This window comes from Gorilla gorilla, chromosome 8, assembly GCF_029281585.2.
Source record: "Gorilla gorilla gorilla isolate KB3781 chromosome 8, NHGRI_mGorGor1-v2.1_pri, whole genome shotgun sequence".
Classification (NCBI taxonomy): Eukaryota; Metazoa; Chordata; class Mammalia; order Primates; family Hominidae; genus Gorilla; species Gorilla gorilla.
Window position 1 is genome coordinate 100,187,142 of NC_073232.2, and position 18,822 is coordinate 100,205,963.

At 38.8% G+C, this 18,822-nt stretch overlaps 2 protein-coding genes across 4 annotated transcripts in view; one reads left to right on the top strand and one right to left on the bottom strand.

Annotated features, from left to right (window-relative positions):
• Positions 1-349: 349 nt before the first annotated feature.
• Positions 350-4,783, bottom strand: KLLN (killin, p53 regulated DNA replication inhibitor). Its single transcript, XM_004049738.5, has one exon. It carries the CDS (start codon positions 3,735-3,737, stop codon positions 3,201-3,203), a length of 537 nt encoding a protein of 178 aa, XP_004049786.1. The 5' UTR covers positions 3,738-4,783; the 3' UTR covers positions 350-3,200.
• An 86-nt stretch (positions 4,784-4,869) lies between these two features.
• The window catches only part of PTEN (phosphatase and tensin homolog), a 104,794-nt gene continuing 90,841 nt past the window's right edge, over positions 4,870-18,822 (top strand). For 2 of the 3 annotated variants that reach the window (XM_019035118.4, XM_019035119.4), the window contains exon 1: positions 5,112-5,807. In XM_019035118.4, coding sequence (XP_018890663.1) covers positions 5,729-5,807 — 79 coding nt within the window. In that variant the 5' untranslated portion in view covers positions 5,112-5,728. Of the gene's footprint in view, positions 5,808-18,822 lie in introns of all 3 variants that reach the window. The other variant, XM_031015316.3, reaches the window with a different exon arrangement.

Sequence of the window (18,822 nt, forward strand, 5' to 3'; positions counted from 1 at the left end):
TGGAAGGTCTAAAAAGCAAACTATGTGCTCCATATGGCTAGAGTTAGTATTAAGGGGACCAAGTAGAATAATTGGTAGCTAGTGTTAGCTTGGAGACTAACATAGTCAAAGCTGTCTTGTCATGTTAGGTCTTTTTTATTTGTATTGCTCCACGGTCCAAGACAAAATTTCTGAATGCCACTTGGACACAGTGAGTACCTGGTCTGCTCTGTTGTTCTCAGGAGCAACCAACTTAACCCTTATTTCTCTGAGAATGATGATTTCATACAGCACATCTCTCTACCAAGATGTGAAAGATGACACCATGGCATCTGAAATAGCTTCAGGAGAGATTTGGGACATGGGAAGCTTGTAGACAATAATGGAAAATTCTCTTTTAGAATATAGTTACTTGTATGACCCACAGTAGCGCCTTTTGGAGAATGTCTTAAAATTATCTTTATTGAAAGAACAATAATGTTTGTTATTAGGATAAATGAAATAAGGGGAAAACCTCAGACCCTTGGAACAATGGGTTTACATTCAATCCAATGATTATTATGTTTTTATATTCTGTATTATTTAGAAAACAGTAGTTAAACAGACAGAAATACAGAAGATTGTTTAAAAATTAAAGCTATTGAGTTAGATCCCTTTTTGAAAGGTCAGTGTATGGGAGATGAGAAAGGCACTATAGAGATCAGAGTGTTTACACAAAAGACATCTTAGCAGATGACCTACAAAGAGCACATCAAGTATTTATATCATCCACATCAAGTTGCTGGTCATTTCGCTTATCAAAGAAAATAAGAAAGAAATTTTCTTTCGACATTATTTTGGTGTAGTAACAATAGAGTTTTGGAATCAGCTGTTAGAAACGATAATTAAAGCTGGTTTATCATGCTTACTAATCAATCTACATAGTCACCCTGAAGCTTTATATAATTGTCCCTTTGTTACAAGCTTCTACTTCTCCCTATGGTATGCTGGTTCTGAATCCAGACAGGTAAAGAACTAAGTATGGCCGGGCGCGGTGGCTCACGCCCGTAATCCCAGCACTTTGGGAGGCCGTGGCGGGCAGATCACGAGGTCAGGAGATCGAGACCATCCTGACCAACATGGTGAAACCCTGTCTCTACTAAACTACAAAAAATTAGCCCGGCATGATGGTGTGCGCCTGTAGTCCCAGCTACTCGGGAGGCTGAGGCAGGGGAATTGCTTGAACCCGGGAGGCAGAGGTTGCAGTGAACCGAGATCATGCCACTGCACTCCAGCCTGTGAGACTCCGTCTCAAAAAAAAAAAAAAAAAAAAAAAAAGAACTGAAGTGCTTGGAGACCAGTGTATTGTAATATCTATACAACCAAGCAGGTATTTTCAATTGAACTTTAAAAAAGTACTATTTTTGAAACTTTCTTTAGTTTAGATAGGGCCAGCCATTTGGGTAGAAAGGTAAAGAAAAACAAAAACTTGGAAAAGGATGCATCAGTATTTCTTTCAGAAACAACTTAACACTAGGAACAGAAGGAGGACTTTATTCACCAACTCCTAATAACCACCTGATGTTGCTGTTGGGCTGGCCAAATATCTGCCAACATTGATGATCCTTTCATTCACCACTAGAGAGAAGTAGAGGGACCTGATGTTTAGAGAAGCAGTAAAACCCATTTCCCATTTTCTTTCTTCAGCCAGATGGAAGTACTTGGAGGCTGGTCTCATATTCTAGCACTTTAGTGCTGGTGATGCAGATTATCTCTGCTCCAGAGTAACTCTGTGCCATGGAATCCAAGAGGATTCTGTCGCACCAGGACAGGAATGCACCCTTGTTTCATTTGCTTCCATGAAAGCAGATTTCAGAGATTCTCAGATGCTATGAGACTAATTGTCACTTAGGGTAGGCTCCAGGGGAGGGGCAGAGTAGGGCAGTGCTAATAACAGGGACTCTGGAGACAAGATCAGCAATCTAAGAAACAAATGTGAGACATTTTACCCCTCCCTAATCTACTCCCCTTTTAAAAGTTCATCTTCATTTTCCCTTTTTCTACCACGCAGTAATTGATAATTAAACACAGCTCTGGTTTTTACCATGCAATCTAGTAGAACACCTAGACATAAGGAACTCCTTATCTTTGGTTATTTATACAATAATGAAATCTGTAGTTCACCCTAGGCTGTGTGGACAGTATCTGCATCTCTGGAAATCAACTGGAGGCCTTTCTCTTATTCTTTTCCGGTTGCTTTCCATTTCCTTTTCCACTGTGGTCCTTGCCTTTCCCAAGCTGACCAGAACTATGCACAAAACCAGTCTTCAATAAATATCAACACTGAAACTTCAGCAGGTTGTTAACTCCTGCACAGCTATCTTAAATGCTGTATATAAGTGCAAAGTTTTATGGAGCCTCAGAGGTCTCTAAGAACACTGTAAATATCCCAGGTTTAATTAGTAGTCCCGGAGTTAGGTAATGGCCTGTGGCTTTCTGCGCTAGGTCTCTTGAGGTTTCTAGTCTTCAGAGGTTGCCTGCAACTATGATGTGCACATATACAGTACTCTTTCTCAAATACAGCATAAATCCTCTTTAGACTTTGCTAGGCACTTAAAATTATTGAACACACATGCAGATTGATTCTCATTCTCTCAAAGTTTGAAAAACAACTCAGTGCTTCAACCTAGGTCTCGTTAGATATTTTTTGACTCAAATTGTCGTCTGTAGTTCTACTTCCTAAGGGAAATGAAAAAACAATAAATTCCCAGACTGGTGTTGATGCTCATTCTCTTTAAGCGGGTCGACTACTTGTTTTGTAGATCCTTGACGGGTGGGGTGCGGGGTAGGAGTGCGATCCAACTCAGCATTTCTGAATCAGCTCTCTCACGGTGACAGGTCAGCCCAATCGGGGCTGTAAGCAGACTTGACAGGTTTGTTCTGGGCTGACGGCCATTGACTAGGTTCTCAGACCAGATAAGTCACTTGGCTGAGTCTACAGTAGGTGGGGCGCGCTCACCAGCTCAGGGGTAGTGACTGGACGTTTGTTGCAACATCGGAGAATGCACGCTCTGGGCTGCAGCAGGAGATATCCTCAAGCACAGAACCAAAAGGGTTCACCCTAAGCGGCAGGGCATCAGCTATGGAGAGGCCCGAGACCCCTAGCGCCCAGCTCCTTTTCCCACGTTTGGGAAGGCGCAGAATAGGTCGATGTAGATAGAGCAAGGAGTGAGTCTCAGGTCTCAGTCCTTTGGCTTGCTCTTAGGGTAGCAGGCGAGGAGTGGCACCAGTTTGGGGACTCTCTCCCCGCGTTCTGTAAGAATCGGCGGCAGCCAGCAGGCGGGGAGGCGGGGGCACGTGTTTGGATGTGGGTGCTTGTGTAACCAGCTCCCCAAGCGCCAGCCCCGACAGCGCTCCTTCGGGAGGCTGGTCCGAGCCCCTGTTTCCGCCGCGGCGCGGGAAAGGTTGGGGTTCCGCTGCCTGCACCAGGCAAGAGCACCCCGAGCAAAGGAGGAAGACGACTTGCCTCCGGAGCTATCACTGGGGAGTGGGAATTTGGAAAGTTCCCCAACTAGGGACACACGTGACCTTCTTCGAAAAGTAGTTCCGACTGTGGCCCGTGTATCCTTCCACCTCCTTTTGAACCCTCCTAGGTCTCCTCGCCCCGCCCACTCGCTGGGCTGCAGCTTCCTACCGTTCCGTACTTTCCACTCAACCCGGTAACCCCAAACGTGCACGGTCCGGCCGGGGCGCGCGGAGCCTGGCCCCGGGCGATCCATCCTGCCGGGTTTTCACGGCGGCCAAGGGGAGGCGGGGCTAGGTGGTCTCATGAGAACCGAGCTTGACTCCGACGCCGCGAACCGACCTGGAGCCCGAGGGGGAAAGATGCTCGACTCTCTTGGGGGCACCGGAGCGGGCGCAGGAGAGGCCTGCGGGGTGCGTCCCACTCACAGGGATCCTCTTTCAGTTCATTTAGATAGGTGCCCTTTGGGCCCTTGAAATTCAACGGCTATGTGTTCACGTTCAGCACGCTCGGCTGAGAGCTTTCATTTTTAGGGCAAACGAGCCGAGTTACCGGGGAAGCGAGAGGTGGGGCGCTGCAAGGGAGCCGGATGAGGTGATACACGCTGGCGACACAATAGCAGGTTGCTCTTTGTGCTAAGACTGACACCATGAGGACAGATTTGGGGGAAGGGGGAATCTCTAGGCAAAGGCTGTTACAGTCAAATCTCTGCGAACGATTGTGATCCGACAGCGGTGCAAAAGGAAAGAGCGAATGCAGTCCACGCCGCGGAAATCTAGGGGTAGAGGCAAGGGGGGAGGGTATTCTCCTTGCAGGGACCGTCCCTGCATTTCCCTCTACACTGACCAGCGTGGTCACCTGGTCCTTTTCACCTGTGCACAGGTAACCTCAGACTCGAGTCAGTGACACTGCTCAACGCACCCATCTCAGCTTTCATCATCAGTCCTCCACCCCCGCCCCACAACAGCCTACCCTGCCTCCGGCTGGGTTTCTGGGCAGAGGCCGAGGCTTAGCTCGTTATCCTCGCCTCGCGTTGCTGCAAAAGCCTTAGCAAGTGCAGCTGCAGGCGGGCGGCTGGGAACCGGCCCGAGCAAGCCCCAGGCAGCTACACTGGGCATGCTCAGTAGAGCCTGCGGCTTGGGGTCTCTGCGCTCGCACCCAGAGCTACCGCTCTGCCCCCTCCTACCGCCCCCTGCCCTGCCCTGCCCTCCCCTCGCCCGGCGCGGTCCCGTCCGCCTCTCGCTCGCCTCCCGCCTCCCCTCGGTCTCCCGAGGCGCCCGGGCTCCCGGCGCGGCGGCGGAGGGGGCGGGCAGGCCGGCGGACGGTGATGTGGCGGGACTCTTTATGCGCTGCGGCAGGATACGCGCTCGGGCGCTGGGACGCGACTGCGCTCAGTTCTCTCCTCTCGGAAGCTGCAGCCATGATGGAAGTTTGAGAGTTGAGCCGCTGTGAGGCGAGGCCGGGCTCAGGCGAGGGAGATGAGAGACGGCGGCGGCCGCGGCCCGGAGCCCCTCTCAGCGCCTGTGAGCAGCCGCGGGGGCAGCGCCCTCGGGGAGCCGGCCGGCCTGCGGCGGCGGCAGCGGCGGCGTTTCTCGCCTCCTCTTCGTCTTTTCTAACCGTGCAGCCTCTTCCTCGGCTTCTCCTGAAAGGGAAGGTGGAAGCCGTGGGCTCGGGCGGGAGCCGGCTGAGGCGCGGCGGCGGCGGCACCTCCCGCTCCTGGAGCGGGGGGGAGAAGCGGCGGCGGCGGCGGCGGCCGCGGCGGCCGCGGCGGCTGCAGCTCCAGGGAGGGGGTCTGAGTCGCCTGTCACCATTTCCAGGGCTGGGAACGCCGGAGAGTTGGTCTCTCCCCTTCTACTGCCTCCAACACGGCGGCGGCGGCGGCGGCACATCCAGGGACCCGGGCCGGTTTTAAACCTCCCGTCCGCCGCCGCCGCACCCCCCGTGGCCCGGGCTCCGGAGGCCGCCGGAGGAGGCAGCCGTTCGGAGGATTATTCGTCTTCTCCCCATTCCGCTGCCGCCGCTGCCAGGCCTCTGGCTGCTGAGGAGAAGCAGGCCCAGTCGCTGCAACCATCCAGCAGCCGCCGCAGCAGCCATTACCCGGCTGCGGTCCAGAGCCAAGCGGCGGCAGAGCGAGGGGCATCAGCTACCGCCAAGTCCAGAGCCATTTCCATCCTGCAGAAGAAGCCCCGCCACCAGCAGCTTCTGCCATCTCTCTCCTCCTTTTTCTTCAGCCACAGGCTCCCAGACATGACAGCCATCATCAAAGAGATCGTTAGCAGAAACAAAAGGAGATATCAAGAGGATGGATTCGACTTAGACTTGACCTGTATCCATTTCTGCGGCTGCTCCTCTTTACCTTTCTGTCACTCTCTTAGAACGTGGGAGTAGACGGATGCGAAAATGTCCGTAGTTTGGGTGACTATAACATTTAACCCTGGTCAGGTTGCTAGGTCATATATTTTGTGTTTCCTTTCTGTGTATTCAACCTAGGGTGTGTTTGGCTAGGCAGAACTCTTGCCTGGTTGCAAGTGTCAAGCCACCGATTGCTTTCTTAGGCTATCTATATGGTCTCTTCCTGAGGGCTATTGTCCGTTAATACAGAATACAGTACACTGTTAGTGGATTAGCGAGCTCGGTAATCCGGTCTCCTAAATGAACAAAAAAGTAGACGCTTTTTGAGGTTGAGCATATTTCGATTAAATCTTGGCTTAGGCCCTAGATCAAGGGTTTAGATCAGAATAAAATGAAAATTAGTGTTGCACGTACGCATATTGCATCAGAATCTTGCAGTGATTGTTTTAGTTTCCTGAGTTGCATTGATAGATTCTTTTAAAATATGACTGATTTGCATAACTTTAGAAGCAGAATCATTTTCAGTATATATGGTGCACATTGAGGGCAAAAAGTAGTTTTGTTAATGTTTAAACTTAAGTTACTTACAACTTTGAACTGTATGTAGAAGTTTTGTAGTTTGAAATCAATAGTGCCATAATATACCTTATAAGGCGTTCTTACTAGATCTTTGTTATATTTACCTTTTTCTCTCCCTATGGGGTGATGTAGGATAGTGCTTGAAATTTGCACTTCAGTAGCATTTAATGTTCAGTGCTCTTGTCATAAACATAGAATGGATATTGAGTAGTTTTTGATCCCAGATGATAATGTGTAGGTTCAAGGGTATTGTGTGTAGCAAGTGAAGATTGCAGAAATAAAACTTCAGTTCATGCTTGAAATTTAAGTATTGTTGTGATGCCAGAATTGCTGCTCACCGTTTTTAGGTTTCAGGTCCTCTGACACCTTTTGGTATCGTTAATTTTACTGATTTGTGTAGAATGTCAGTTGTATTTTACCAGCTAATATCTAGAAATGCTGGCAAGAGGGGTTTACTCCAGCCTTAGATTGTAGGTATGTTAGCTTTTTTCATACAGTGTATTAAATTTACTGAGTCAGCTTGCTGAATAAGACAGAAGCCCAAGAATTTTAACAGTGTGTAGCTTTAGTTGTCTAAAAGTTAGGCCTTCGGGCTTCAAAAGTTAGTGGTCATCGAAGAGCATTAATCTTTGCAGTTTCAGGTACAACACATTGGTTTTGATTAGGGATGGGGATGGGGCCCTCTTTTTGCAGAATGGAAAGTATTGACAGGAATTGAGAGCTATTGGTAGGCCAGTGTATAAGGTATGTGAAAACAGAATTAAGTTATTGGTCTGAAGTGACTGAAGCATTTAGGCTCTATCAAGGCCTAAAATTTGGTAATATGAGTTTGGTAATGCGAATTGTGGCAGTGGACAATATTTAGTTAAAATTATGTAATTGCATAAGTACTAGCACAGTATTTTTAATAAAAGTTATTTCTTGGCAAATGTCAGTTGCATTTTGTCTAAAGGTAGAGTGACACTACAGTGTCTATATGTCCTGCTAAAAATTGTGGGGAATATTTTTTTTTAAGACAGCGTTTATATCGGGAGAGGTTTTATTCCGTTGGATTATGTTAGCTGCATATAAATGTGCACAGTTAATTTTGCCCAAGTTTTTGTTTTGAAATGAATGTAAAACTTACTGAAGAAGTAGCTTCCCAAAATTTAGTTTTCTGTTAAGCCAAAAATATTATTTTAAAAGAGTATTTGCAAATTTTCAAGTTGACATTAATTGAAAATGTTACTAAGGCCAAACTGGACCCGCTTGCCCAGAAGATAATTATGGAAAAATTCTTTTGTGACTTCCAAAGCAGTCTACTATTAGCATGAATTACTGACAGTCATCCAAATATATAGGAACAAAAAATTAAATGTTTATGTAACTTTGAAAAAAAAGCCTCTGAAGAAAATAATTGAATGCTGTCTGGGAGACAGATTTCTTTCAGCACTTAAAGTACATACACACTACTTTTACTTTTCCCACTTGATTTAAAATTATCAGGGTTATTAAGACCTTAAAATTATTTTACCAGGTTTTTACATGTGAGCTGTGACATGACTGGCATTTTCTTTGATTTCAGCGTATGTGGGTCTCTACACATGACATTTGTGTGACTTAAAACTTTCTCTAAAACTGTACTTTTAGTTATGATATGCATAGAAAGCAGTATCAAATATTGCGTCAAATGACTAATAACACTTAATTTCTAGAGTTGTGGTTTTATTGAGCCAAAAGTTGATATGAAAAAAAGTCAATAAGGAAAGTCAGTGAAGTGCTTGCTTTTTTGATAATTGCACTCCCAATAATTTTGATATTCCAACGTACTTGGTTTGCTTGTTTTCACGTTAGTGTTTTCTGTTTATTGGAGTGGGAAGGCATTAAAATGGTCATTGAAGACTTTGTCTTTGACATGTTGTAGTATTTATTTCAGCAACTAACCTGTGAAAAGTTAAATTCCTTTATGAAAGTAGTGATTGGAGTATTTTTATCTGATAAAGAAAGATTAATAATGAAGCCATTTCTCCGAGGAAAATTGAGGACAATAATTCAGTTTTAAAATATTATCACAAAATTAAATTATTCTAAAAATTTGTTAGTAGGGTTATATGCTTAATATTAGTCTGAAATATAGTGCTGAATTTGAGACTATAGAAAAATTAAGTGTATTTAGGGTATGTGGAAACGTTAGGCTTCTGTTGTATTTTTATTGTTTGGTAGATTTGCCTCTTTTCAAATAAATGTTCACAGGGAATACTTTTAACTTGTAGAGAGTACAGTGACTATTGAAGTTACCTAAATTACCTCAAGGTAAGTGATTACTGAAGTTAATCATGAGGGTTTTAAAAAATATTCTATTCACAACATTTATTTTACATTGTTTTGTATCTGCTAAGTTATATTTCCTGAAAAACATGACTGGACCACCTAATTGCTATATGATAACTTACAAACTTCATTTTTCATAGTGCTTATTCAAGTGTAAAGCACAACTGAAAGGAGTAATGTACAGTTTATATGAGGAAAAAGGAATTTTATTGCTGCCAGTGTAAAAGTTTGCACAGCAGTATAGTCATCAGTGCAGATTTACATTGCTTATAATATACTAAGTAAATACTAAATGATTAAAGATAATAAAATATGGTGAGGTATAACCACCTTCATTTTAAACTTAGTTTTAGAAGACAGTAAAGAAAGATTCCTTTATTACCTTTTTAGAATTTTATTTTTAATAACATGGGAAAGGCAACTGGTGATATTTTAATTTTTGTGTGGAACAGTGCATCTGCTTTCTCATAGCCACATAAAATACATAAACTTCTTAGTGTTATGAAATGGCTTACTTTTTGGAAGTGAAGAAGTCTTCAATTCTTATTTTCTAATGTTATTTTGAAATTTGCCTCCATTTGCTGTTTGTTCATTTGGTGATAGCGCAACACCTAAAAAAATATTTTAAGCCACTTCTGAAGTAATCACTTCAGTGACTTTTAATGGAGGAGTATTTGTTATGGGAAATTCACTTCACAAAGTTTTAACATTAATTCACTTGAAGTAAACGTGCTGTTTTTAAATTTTCATCTCAATCTTTTAAGTAAGACAAAAGCTTAGGAAATCACTTTTATTATTGATATTGTGTGTGACTTCAGAGTTTGTAAAGAGAATTGTAGAAGTGTTGCATGCATATGACAATTTTCTGCTTAATTGAAATGTGAGGCCTCTGCCATACTACAAGGATTTAGCTTCCAGAAAATGTAATATTAACATAGCTTAAGAAATGTATTTTTTTCTGTAGAAACCGTTGGATTAAACAAACAGTTCAGAAGTTTTATTACATAGAACCCATTAGTTCTTACTCTTGTTACCTTTTTCTTCATTTTTTTCTGTTAAACTTGATTTTCACAGTCAGCATTGAAGAATTCATCTTGTGGCCTGAATTCATTAAGAAAAGATGTTAGGATTTGTTCTGAAGATAGTGACTTAGGAAATTTGTGAGACTGGAGTCAGTCAGTTCTGTTTTACAATTGCTTTCTATTTGGTAGCTTTGAAATTAATGTAGTTGCTTATCAGAGAGAATAATGTTGAGGTTAGACTAACCTTAAATTGGTAAGGCTTTGCTGAGCAAACTGATAACTGTAAGTCTTTTATAGGGTGTATTACTGCCACATATACGTTCTTCCATAGGTGGTTAAAAGTATATTGGTCTATGTTTGGTGATTCTCTTTGTACATATTGAATATATGCATTCACTAATGTAAAATAATTTGCCAAGAATGGTGAAATTAGTATATTGTACTTGACTATTCACCTTTCCCTTAGTTTTTCAAATTTTTTTCATTGGTTGCAGAGGAAGTATTAGCAATTTCATTCTTTTAAAATAATTTGCACTGGAATAAATAAGTATCGGCAAATATAAGAAGAGTAACATAATTTAAGGGTGAATTAATTTTATTTGGGAAGTTTTAGGTCTGTATAGTTAAGGCAGATTCTTCATTTGCAACAGTTGACCTTGGGACATGTGTGAACATCTTCAAGGTATTAGGACATCTTCAAGGCATTACTTTTTGGCAGTGTTGAGATTTTTTTTTTTTTTTTTTTTGAGTTGGAATCTCGCTCTATTGCCCAGGCTGGGGTGCAGTGGCAGGATCTCGGCTCACTGGAACCTCTGCCTCCCAGGTTCAGGCGATTCTCCTGCCAGAACCTCCCAAGCAGCTGGGATTACAGGTGCATGCCACCACGCCCAGCTAGTTTTTGTACTTTTAGTAGAGATGGGGTTTCACCACCTTGGCCAGGCTGGTCTCAAACTCCAGACCTCAAGTGATCCGCCTGCCTCGGCCTCCCAAAATGCTGGGATTACAGGCGTGAGCTACTGGCGCCTGGCCAGTGTTGAGAATATTGAGAGATGGATATTGTAGCTGTACCTGCCATCAAAAGAATTTTCTTGACCTCCACATAGTGTGAAAAAGAAGACTGTTTACACATTATATTTTAAGTAATTATACACGTAATTATTATCAGTACTCATCACTTCAAATATGAACAGTGAATCTAGCCAGTGTTTGATTTCTCTGTGTGTGTATGTGTATACAAAGTTAGCAAACCTTTTATCTTAATATTTATTAAAAAACGAATTTTTGTTTCTTTAAAGAAAAGACTACCTTAGAGGATATTGTTCTATAATTTTTAAATATGGTCAGATCTATTTTAAATTATGTTAAAATTTTGAGTATTACGTTTATCTATACTTTTAAGCGTATATACATTGTTTCATTTTAGATTTTGGGGAGGCAGTGTGGGCTCTGGAGCCAGACTGCTTGTTTTGTAATCCTGGATCTTCCATTTAGTAGCTGGATGACTTTGAGTAGGTTTTTTAGATTTTCTCAATCTATTTTATCTGTAAAATGGGGATGATAATGGAACCTACCGCATACGTTTATCTTGAATAGTAAGTGAGATAATAATAAGTAATTTCATTTAGCATAGTGCCTGCCACATTGTAAATACTTAAATGGTAGCTACTGCTCTGAAAAACTGTAATTTCAGGTTATGTATGTAGGGAAATTATTTGTATTTTCATTTATGGTGTATGATTGTAACTGAATTTCCTCAGTTTGGGCCATGTTAGGATTTTAATTGTTTCAAGTTATAAGTGTTTTTAAAAATAAGGGTATTCCTTTAGGAAGTCTGGGTATGACATGTCTGTGATTTTGCTGTTTCATCACAAATGGGAAATAAATCTCTGCTAACTCGAACTGTTGACCAAAGTAAAATTAATTATGCCAATCAAAAACTATTTGCTTTAAAATATAAAATGTAAAAACTTCCTATTAGCATAGTGAAGTAGAATTTTTAAACTTTGTTATAATCTTAAATTTTCTTTAGTGTTGAAAATAGGTCAACTTAACTATCATACATTTTTATTCACATAAAGTAAACTCTGCCTCAAATGTGATAAACTTAATATGAGTTATGTAAACTTTGGTCAATAGAGGTATATTTTTTAGCATTTCCTTTTGAAAATTTCAGCTTTTTGAGGGAGTCTTGCAACTGAATGTCAAGTTACATTTATTACAATAAAATGGACACTTAATATAATCTGTAATGCATTAACATAATATGGGAACTTTTAAAGTATTCAATCTCTGTATTATTGTGTCCTATTTCCACATTTGGCCAGGATTCTCAATATGATTTAGGCCCAAGACGTGGGAAGAGAGAAGTAAAGAACTAAAGGATTTTTTTCTTCATTTTTTTTATTGAATATGGGGAAAGATGGAATAAGCTTATCTGTCCAGTAAAGGCCATTATGTGTACATAGGGATTATTATATTTCCCCCCTTTGGGCTGTACTCATTTCCCAGATGTACCACAGCACTCTTAGTAGTGAAGCACTTGACTTCTAGTGAGTGGATTTTTTGTGTGTGTGTTTTATATTGCAGAGTGAATACACTCTGTCTGATACTATGTGACTTTCTGATTATGTGATTTTTATGCATTTTATGTGTTTTGTAAACTAGCTGTATTTTTGGTCCATGTCTAGGTTGTAGAATTGAATTGTGCATTTTGGCATCTGAGCACAGCTGAGTTTTCTAAATCAATCTCTCTCCTTGCACCTAGTTTTTGCTTTAGATCACTACCTAAAACTTACTGTTGATTTAATATTAGAGCACTTAAGCATAGCTTTGACTTTTATTTCCTTTGATTTTTGTAGATTTTCAGGCTGAAGTACAATAAGGTTCTCTGTTCTTTACTAGTAATTGCAAAGATTGTATTCTGTGAATTTTATTTGTTTAATGCTTTTGATCTTTTGAAGAGGATGTAATTATTTAAGGTATTATGAAATGCATTGTGATTTGAATTAGATACTCTTTGGAGATGGAGTTTTGCTGTTGTTGCCCAGGCTGGAGTGCAATGGTGCGATCTCGGCTCACCACAGCCTCCGCCTCCTGGGTTCAAGCGATTCTCTTGCCGCAGCCTCCCAAGTAGCTGGAATTACAGGCATGCGCCACCACGCCCGGCTAATTTTATTTTATTTTTTCAGTAGAGATGGGGGTTTCTCCATGTTGGTCAGGCTGGCCTCGAACTCTTGACCTCAGGTAATCTGCCTGTCTCAGCCTGCTAAAGTGCTGGGATTACAGGCATGAGCCACCACGCCTGGCCTCAGATACTCTTTTAATTAGATGCATTTAAAAATTTAACCCACCATTGCTGGCATGAATAGATGTATTTTTAGAGTGATTCATAAATATCATATACATGTTTAAAGTTACAAACTTTTTGCTTATTTCAAAATGCAGGATTCTTTTCCATTTAAAATTCCCTCTCTTTGTGAGACTTCTTTTTGAGTATTCTGGTTACTCTAAACTGATTGGAGATGAAATTAGATAGAATTGAAAACTGTACTTCTAAAATGAAATTTTGGGGATGTCATTAAGCTTGAGTTTTTAGGTTTTTTTTTTTTTAGTGTGTATTGTAAATTATTTTACACTGATTGTCAGCGATAAAATGGAATGCCTGGGATTTTTTTAAATTTATTTTATTAATTTTTATAAGGTAAAAACAGTGTTTTGCTAGGCTTAATTTGACCATGTTGTAAAATTTATTGTATACCTTGAAAGAATCATTTATGAAAGATACTGAATTAGCTAATATATACTCTGTCTTATGTAGTTTTTGATTAACAATACACTTTTTAAATCATTAGCTCATTTGATTTTGCAAAGAAGAACAGGTAACCTAAGAGGCAGACAGAGCAGTCATTACTTTTCTTTTTCTTTCTTTTTTATTTAATTTAATTTAATTTATTTATTTATTTATTTATTGCAGCTTAGGAATTGTAGCTCCAGTGGAATCAGTATCTTGTTGATGGCTAGTGAAAGATTGAGTCTGAAGAAGGATGCAGGACTTTTTTGGCACTTGGTGCAGTATTTTTCCCATTATGTTACATGAGTGGTTCTTAAACTTCAGTGTGTTAGAACAACCTGAAGGGCTTATTAAGCTATGCATTGCTTACTCCACCCTCAGAGTTTCTGATTCAGTAGGTCTGGATTGGGACCTGAGAATTTTTATTTCTTAGAAGTTTTCAAGTGATGCTGATGCTGGTGGTCTGGGGATCACACTTTGAGGACCACCAATGAACATTATCTCCCACCAAACCCTTAACATGTTATACTCCTTTAGGTTATTAGAATTTATACATGCATTATTTCATTTGACCTGTAAACTCTAAGTAACTTTGCATGGAAAATGTTATCCTGATTTTACAGACGAGATAGTGAGTTTAGAAAGGCAGTATGGTGGAATGGAGCATAGATTTGGAGTTGGCTAGACCTAAAGTCCAGATTAAATCTCTGCTCAAGGCTTTGCGTGGTGGCTCATGCCTGTAATCCCAGTGCTTTGGGAGGCCAACGTTGGCAGATTGCTTGAGTCCGGAAGTTCAAGACCAGTCTGGGCAACATAGGGAGACCCTGTCTCTACAAAATAATACAAAAATTAGTCGGGTGTTATAGTGCGCACTGGTAGTCCCAGCTACTGAGGAGGCTGAGGTGGGATCACCTGAGACTGGGACTTTGAGGCTGCATTGAGCTGTGATTGGGACACTGTACTCCTGCCTGGGTGACAGAGTGAGACCCTCTCTCAAAAATAAATAAATAAATACATCCCCGCTCAGCCACTTATCAGTTACGTAGATACACTGCCTAACCTTAGTGAACCCTGTTTCGACAACTCCAAAATGGGAGTAAAAATCCTAAACTTGTACAGTGGTTTTTTAGTTTTGTTAAAAGTACAGGTGAGGTTTTTTTCAGAGTGTTGGTTGCCATCTGAGAGTGATCCCCTTTCACCTCCTCTAGGACTTTTAGCATTTTCTGGAGACATTTTGGTGGTCACAGCTGGGGTGGTAGAGTGTGCTATTGGCTAGGGGCTTGAAGCCAGTGATGCTGCTTAACATCCTATATGGCACAAGACCCCTCCCCATCAACAAAGAATTATCTAGCCCAAAATGCTGTGTAAAATGTCTGGTATATAATAAGTATAATATTTGATGAAAATCAGTACCTTTGCTCCCAGGTGTGATATTTAAGAAGGTAAACTTACTAAATCAGTGATGGAGTTAGTCCTAACATCTGGGTTTTCTGACTGCTGCTAGGCCAGTATTCTTTATATTATAATAAGAACTTTGTCCACAGAAGATATCCCTAGTAACAAAAAAGGTTTATTTGAAGAGGGCTCATGTGTTCTTTGGCTGATTGTGAAAGTGTTGTTTTGAACTTCTGTTAGAAAAGGTTGAAGATGTTTTCCGTAAGTGTTTTTAATACTGTACGTAGTATTCAGAAGGATGTTTAATTTTTTTTTAAATTTTGCTAGTAGTTTTTAAAGTAATCCTTTTTCCTTTAATTATGTAGTTGTTGAACTGTTGGGAGTTATATTTTGTTATTTAATGTATTCTTTGACCTTATGCTTTTTTATTCTAAAGCTGCTTTTATTATAGTCAGATATGATGAAGTTAAATGTACAATGTAAAATTGCAAATTTCCAACGAGCTATACAAACTTAAATATTTCTAAGTAAAGAAAATAGGGCTGACTCTAAGGTTCTCTGATCCATGTGTTGCATTCTTTTCTAGGCCCTAAATTTGCTATGCCAGCCTGTTGAATTAAAGTGCTTTATTTATCTAAATTAGAAACTTGTATTAAAGTGAAGTTTTAGAAAAAAAGAAACAAAAACGGAATGGAGTTTTAGGTTAGCCCAGAGATGGGAAGATGCCAAGGGGGTAGCTTTAGTGGATTCTGAATTTTTTGGTTTTGTTTTGTTTTTAGGGCAGGCAAATGTAATTACAAAAGTGTTCTAGGAATAGATTGCTGTGATTTTTTTTCTGTTTGCATGATTTTACAGTTTGCTTTGCCTCTCACTTTTGAATGCAGAATAAAATGTCAAGGCCTTATTTTTTTTTAAATTCTTAAGAAATTTAAGATTTGACTGTTAATTCCTTTTGAAATACAGGGGATATTTTGAGATACCAATTATTTAAGACAAATAGGACTCGTTGTTACAATTCAGTTGAATAAGGCTTATGATGTTTGTTTCAGTATATGAATGAAAACTCTATGTGCTTATTGTACTTAAGAAAATTTCTTTTATTAAAAACATGACTAAAGAGAATTTTAAAAATCACCCACTGTCCTACTTCTCTAAAACTTAATGTTTTCATATTAGCTTCCAGTTTTGTTCATATGCATATACTTTAAAACCTAGTTCATGGTGAACTTAAGAGGGTGTTCTTTTTAAAAAACAATTTCCATTGCACTTTGTTGTTGCCTTAATTAAATGGTGAAATCATCAGAAATATTTATTTTCCTATACTTATACATTTATTAAGCTTGTTTCCATTTTTTTATTTTCTGATTTTTTAAGTGGATTTAAGATAACCTAAACATTAGAGAAGATTTTCATGGTTTTGATTCATGAAATCATAATGTTATACAAACCTAACTGAAGTGTTACAGCCTTGAAGCTTTTTCCCCCTGAATTACTTATAGTAACTCTACTTGTATTTAATACTGAAAGCATGTTTTACTTATTTAAGTGAGACAAAGTAAAATTTAGCTGAATACTTTAGATCTGTCATTTCCTTTTCCTGTTGTAAGAACATTACATTGTGTTGAAATTAAAGTGGATATAGAAGGTAATTAGAATAAACTGCCACATCATTTTTATAGTAAAGTGGTAATAACACTATTGCTTTCTGTTTTTTTAATCAGAAGGAGTATGGGTTTGTAATGATGTTACTGTTCCCTGAAGCATATTTTGAATGATATGGTTTATATTTGCACAGTTGCCCAGGTAATCATTGTGATATTAATTGATCAATTTGCTATTTATTTGCGTTTTAAATCAGTACTAGTATTTGTGCTTAAAAATTTTGCATATGTTTTATCAGATTTAATTTTTAAGTGTCAGATACTAAAACAAATAACCTTAACTTTATTAAATTATAATTTTTTATCATGAGGTGGTATTCATTTATTCATATAGTTAGAACAAAAAATATTTAAAATATTGAGGTAGAAACAAATTAGTCTCTTTTTAATTAAAAGCCAGATTACTTGTTAGAGTAACATTTTCCCAAATGAGGTAAAATTGTTGCGACTGTTAAACTTAAGGAAATTTTGATCTAGGTGTGGTATATACCTTCTTGTGGGGTGCTAATGAAAACAGGGATGGCAAAAATATTTTGTTTGTGAGTGTATGCATTTATGCTTTTTGACAACCTAAGAAACACTCTTACATCTGAGTATCTTTCATGGACTAGCTGTAGGAAATCTATATAAAATAGCTTAGTATACTGAAAGTATGACATAGTTTTACATATCTAGATTGTGGTTGTGATTATATATAATACTATAAAATATGCTAACGTGCTGCTTAATAATACTATTTGGATTTTTTTTAATACTGAAAAGGTCACACAGATTGTGATTATTGTGTAGTGTCCAAGAACTAAGGCCTACCATCTGTTACTCAAATGTATGAAAAAGTTAAGATAATTTAGTGATATAAGTGGTTTTGACACCACTGTTTTTGGAATAATCTAATTATGATTTTTATAAAGACTAATATCAAATTTTAAACGTTTGCAAAAATGAAACCTAATAGTTATACTGTTATTTATATTTTTCTATTACAATACAGATACTGGCTGAGAACTAAAGATTGTGTAATAAACGCCTGGCCTTCAGTCATTTGGTTTTTTTTTCCTCGATTGTTTGGATAGTTAACTGGACATCATGTTTTAACTTGAGAAATTAAGTTATACAAGATTTTGATATTTTAAACTAGTTTTCCTAACTGGTTGAGATATATAAGAATTTAGTATTACAGGACTCAATCAGGGAACTGATTTAATAAGAATTTCTTAAAAATTTGTTTAAATATTTTTCAGGTTCTTTTCTTCATCTTCTACAACTTAATTCTTGTCTGTATGCAAATGAGCTTCCCCATTTAAAATTTTGCTGTTGCATTTTAGGCCACTATAGAAGTTGTTTCTTTAATTTTCACCCACAAGAATTTGGTCTTACCAAATTGTGTGAGTCTTTAAAATTGTGTATTTGGCTTAATATTATAGAATCTGATTGATTTAATCTACCTTGTTTCATTTAGTATGTTGACATTTTCTTGAGAAATCTGTTATGCCAAATGATTAACATAATAATATTTTAAGTTTAGATATGATTTTGAATTTACATTTTCAAATGCAACTTTGTGTCTGTGGCCTTTTTTTTTTTTTTTTTACAAGAAACATCTTGCCAATTTTTAGATTAATCTGTGAGGAAAGTAGATTGGTTTACTAGACTCAGTTTGTAGACTTTGGTGAGAACTGAATTGGAGGCTATGAAAAAAATACCTTTTGGGCCTTTCTGAATAGACATATATACATAAATTATATCTCTTACATTAAGTGAGGCACATATGTAGGTGAGATTTTTACCTGAATATTAAAAGTTTAAAAGTCATTACCTATTCTGTTTACTTAATAGTATTTAAAGGGTGTGAGAGGTGTTATGTGTTTCTGTCCCTTGTTTTTATTCCTGTCCCTCCCATCTAACTATTGGTACTTTGATCTTCCCAGGTATTAAACTTGTATGTTGTAAAAGCTTATTTACTGGTTGAAACGGTTAACTTAATTAGTTTTTTCTTTGAAGTTTCAGCCTAAATATTTTCTGTTTTTTTATATGTCCTTTAAATATGAAAATTCTACAGCTAATCATAATTAGTAATTGTACTTTTTCCACTATTACAATAACTGGTTTCATAATAAAATGGTATCCCTTCAATAACGAGCATTTATAGTAGTTTATTAAAACTAAGGGTGTTATCTATTCAAACCAAGCAATGCAGACTTACTGTTGACTCTGTTAATATATTTTAAAATT

Coding starts and splice junctions, on each gene's coding strand:
- KLLN (XM_004049738.5), bottom strand. CDS start 3,737: ATGGATCGCCCGGGGCCAGGCTCCGCGCGCCCCGGCCGGACCGTGCAC.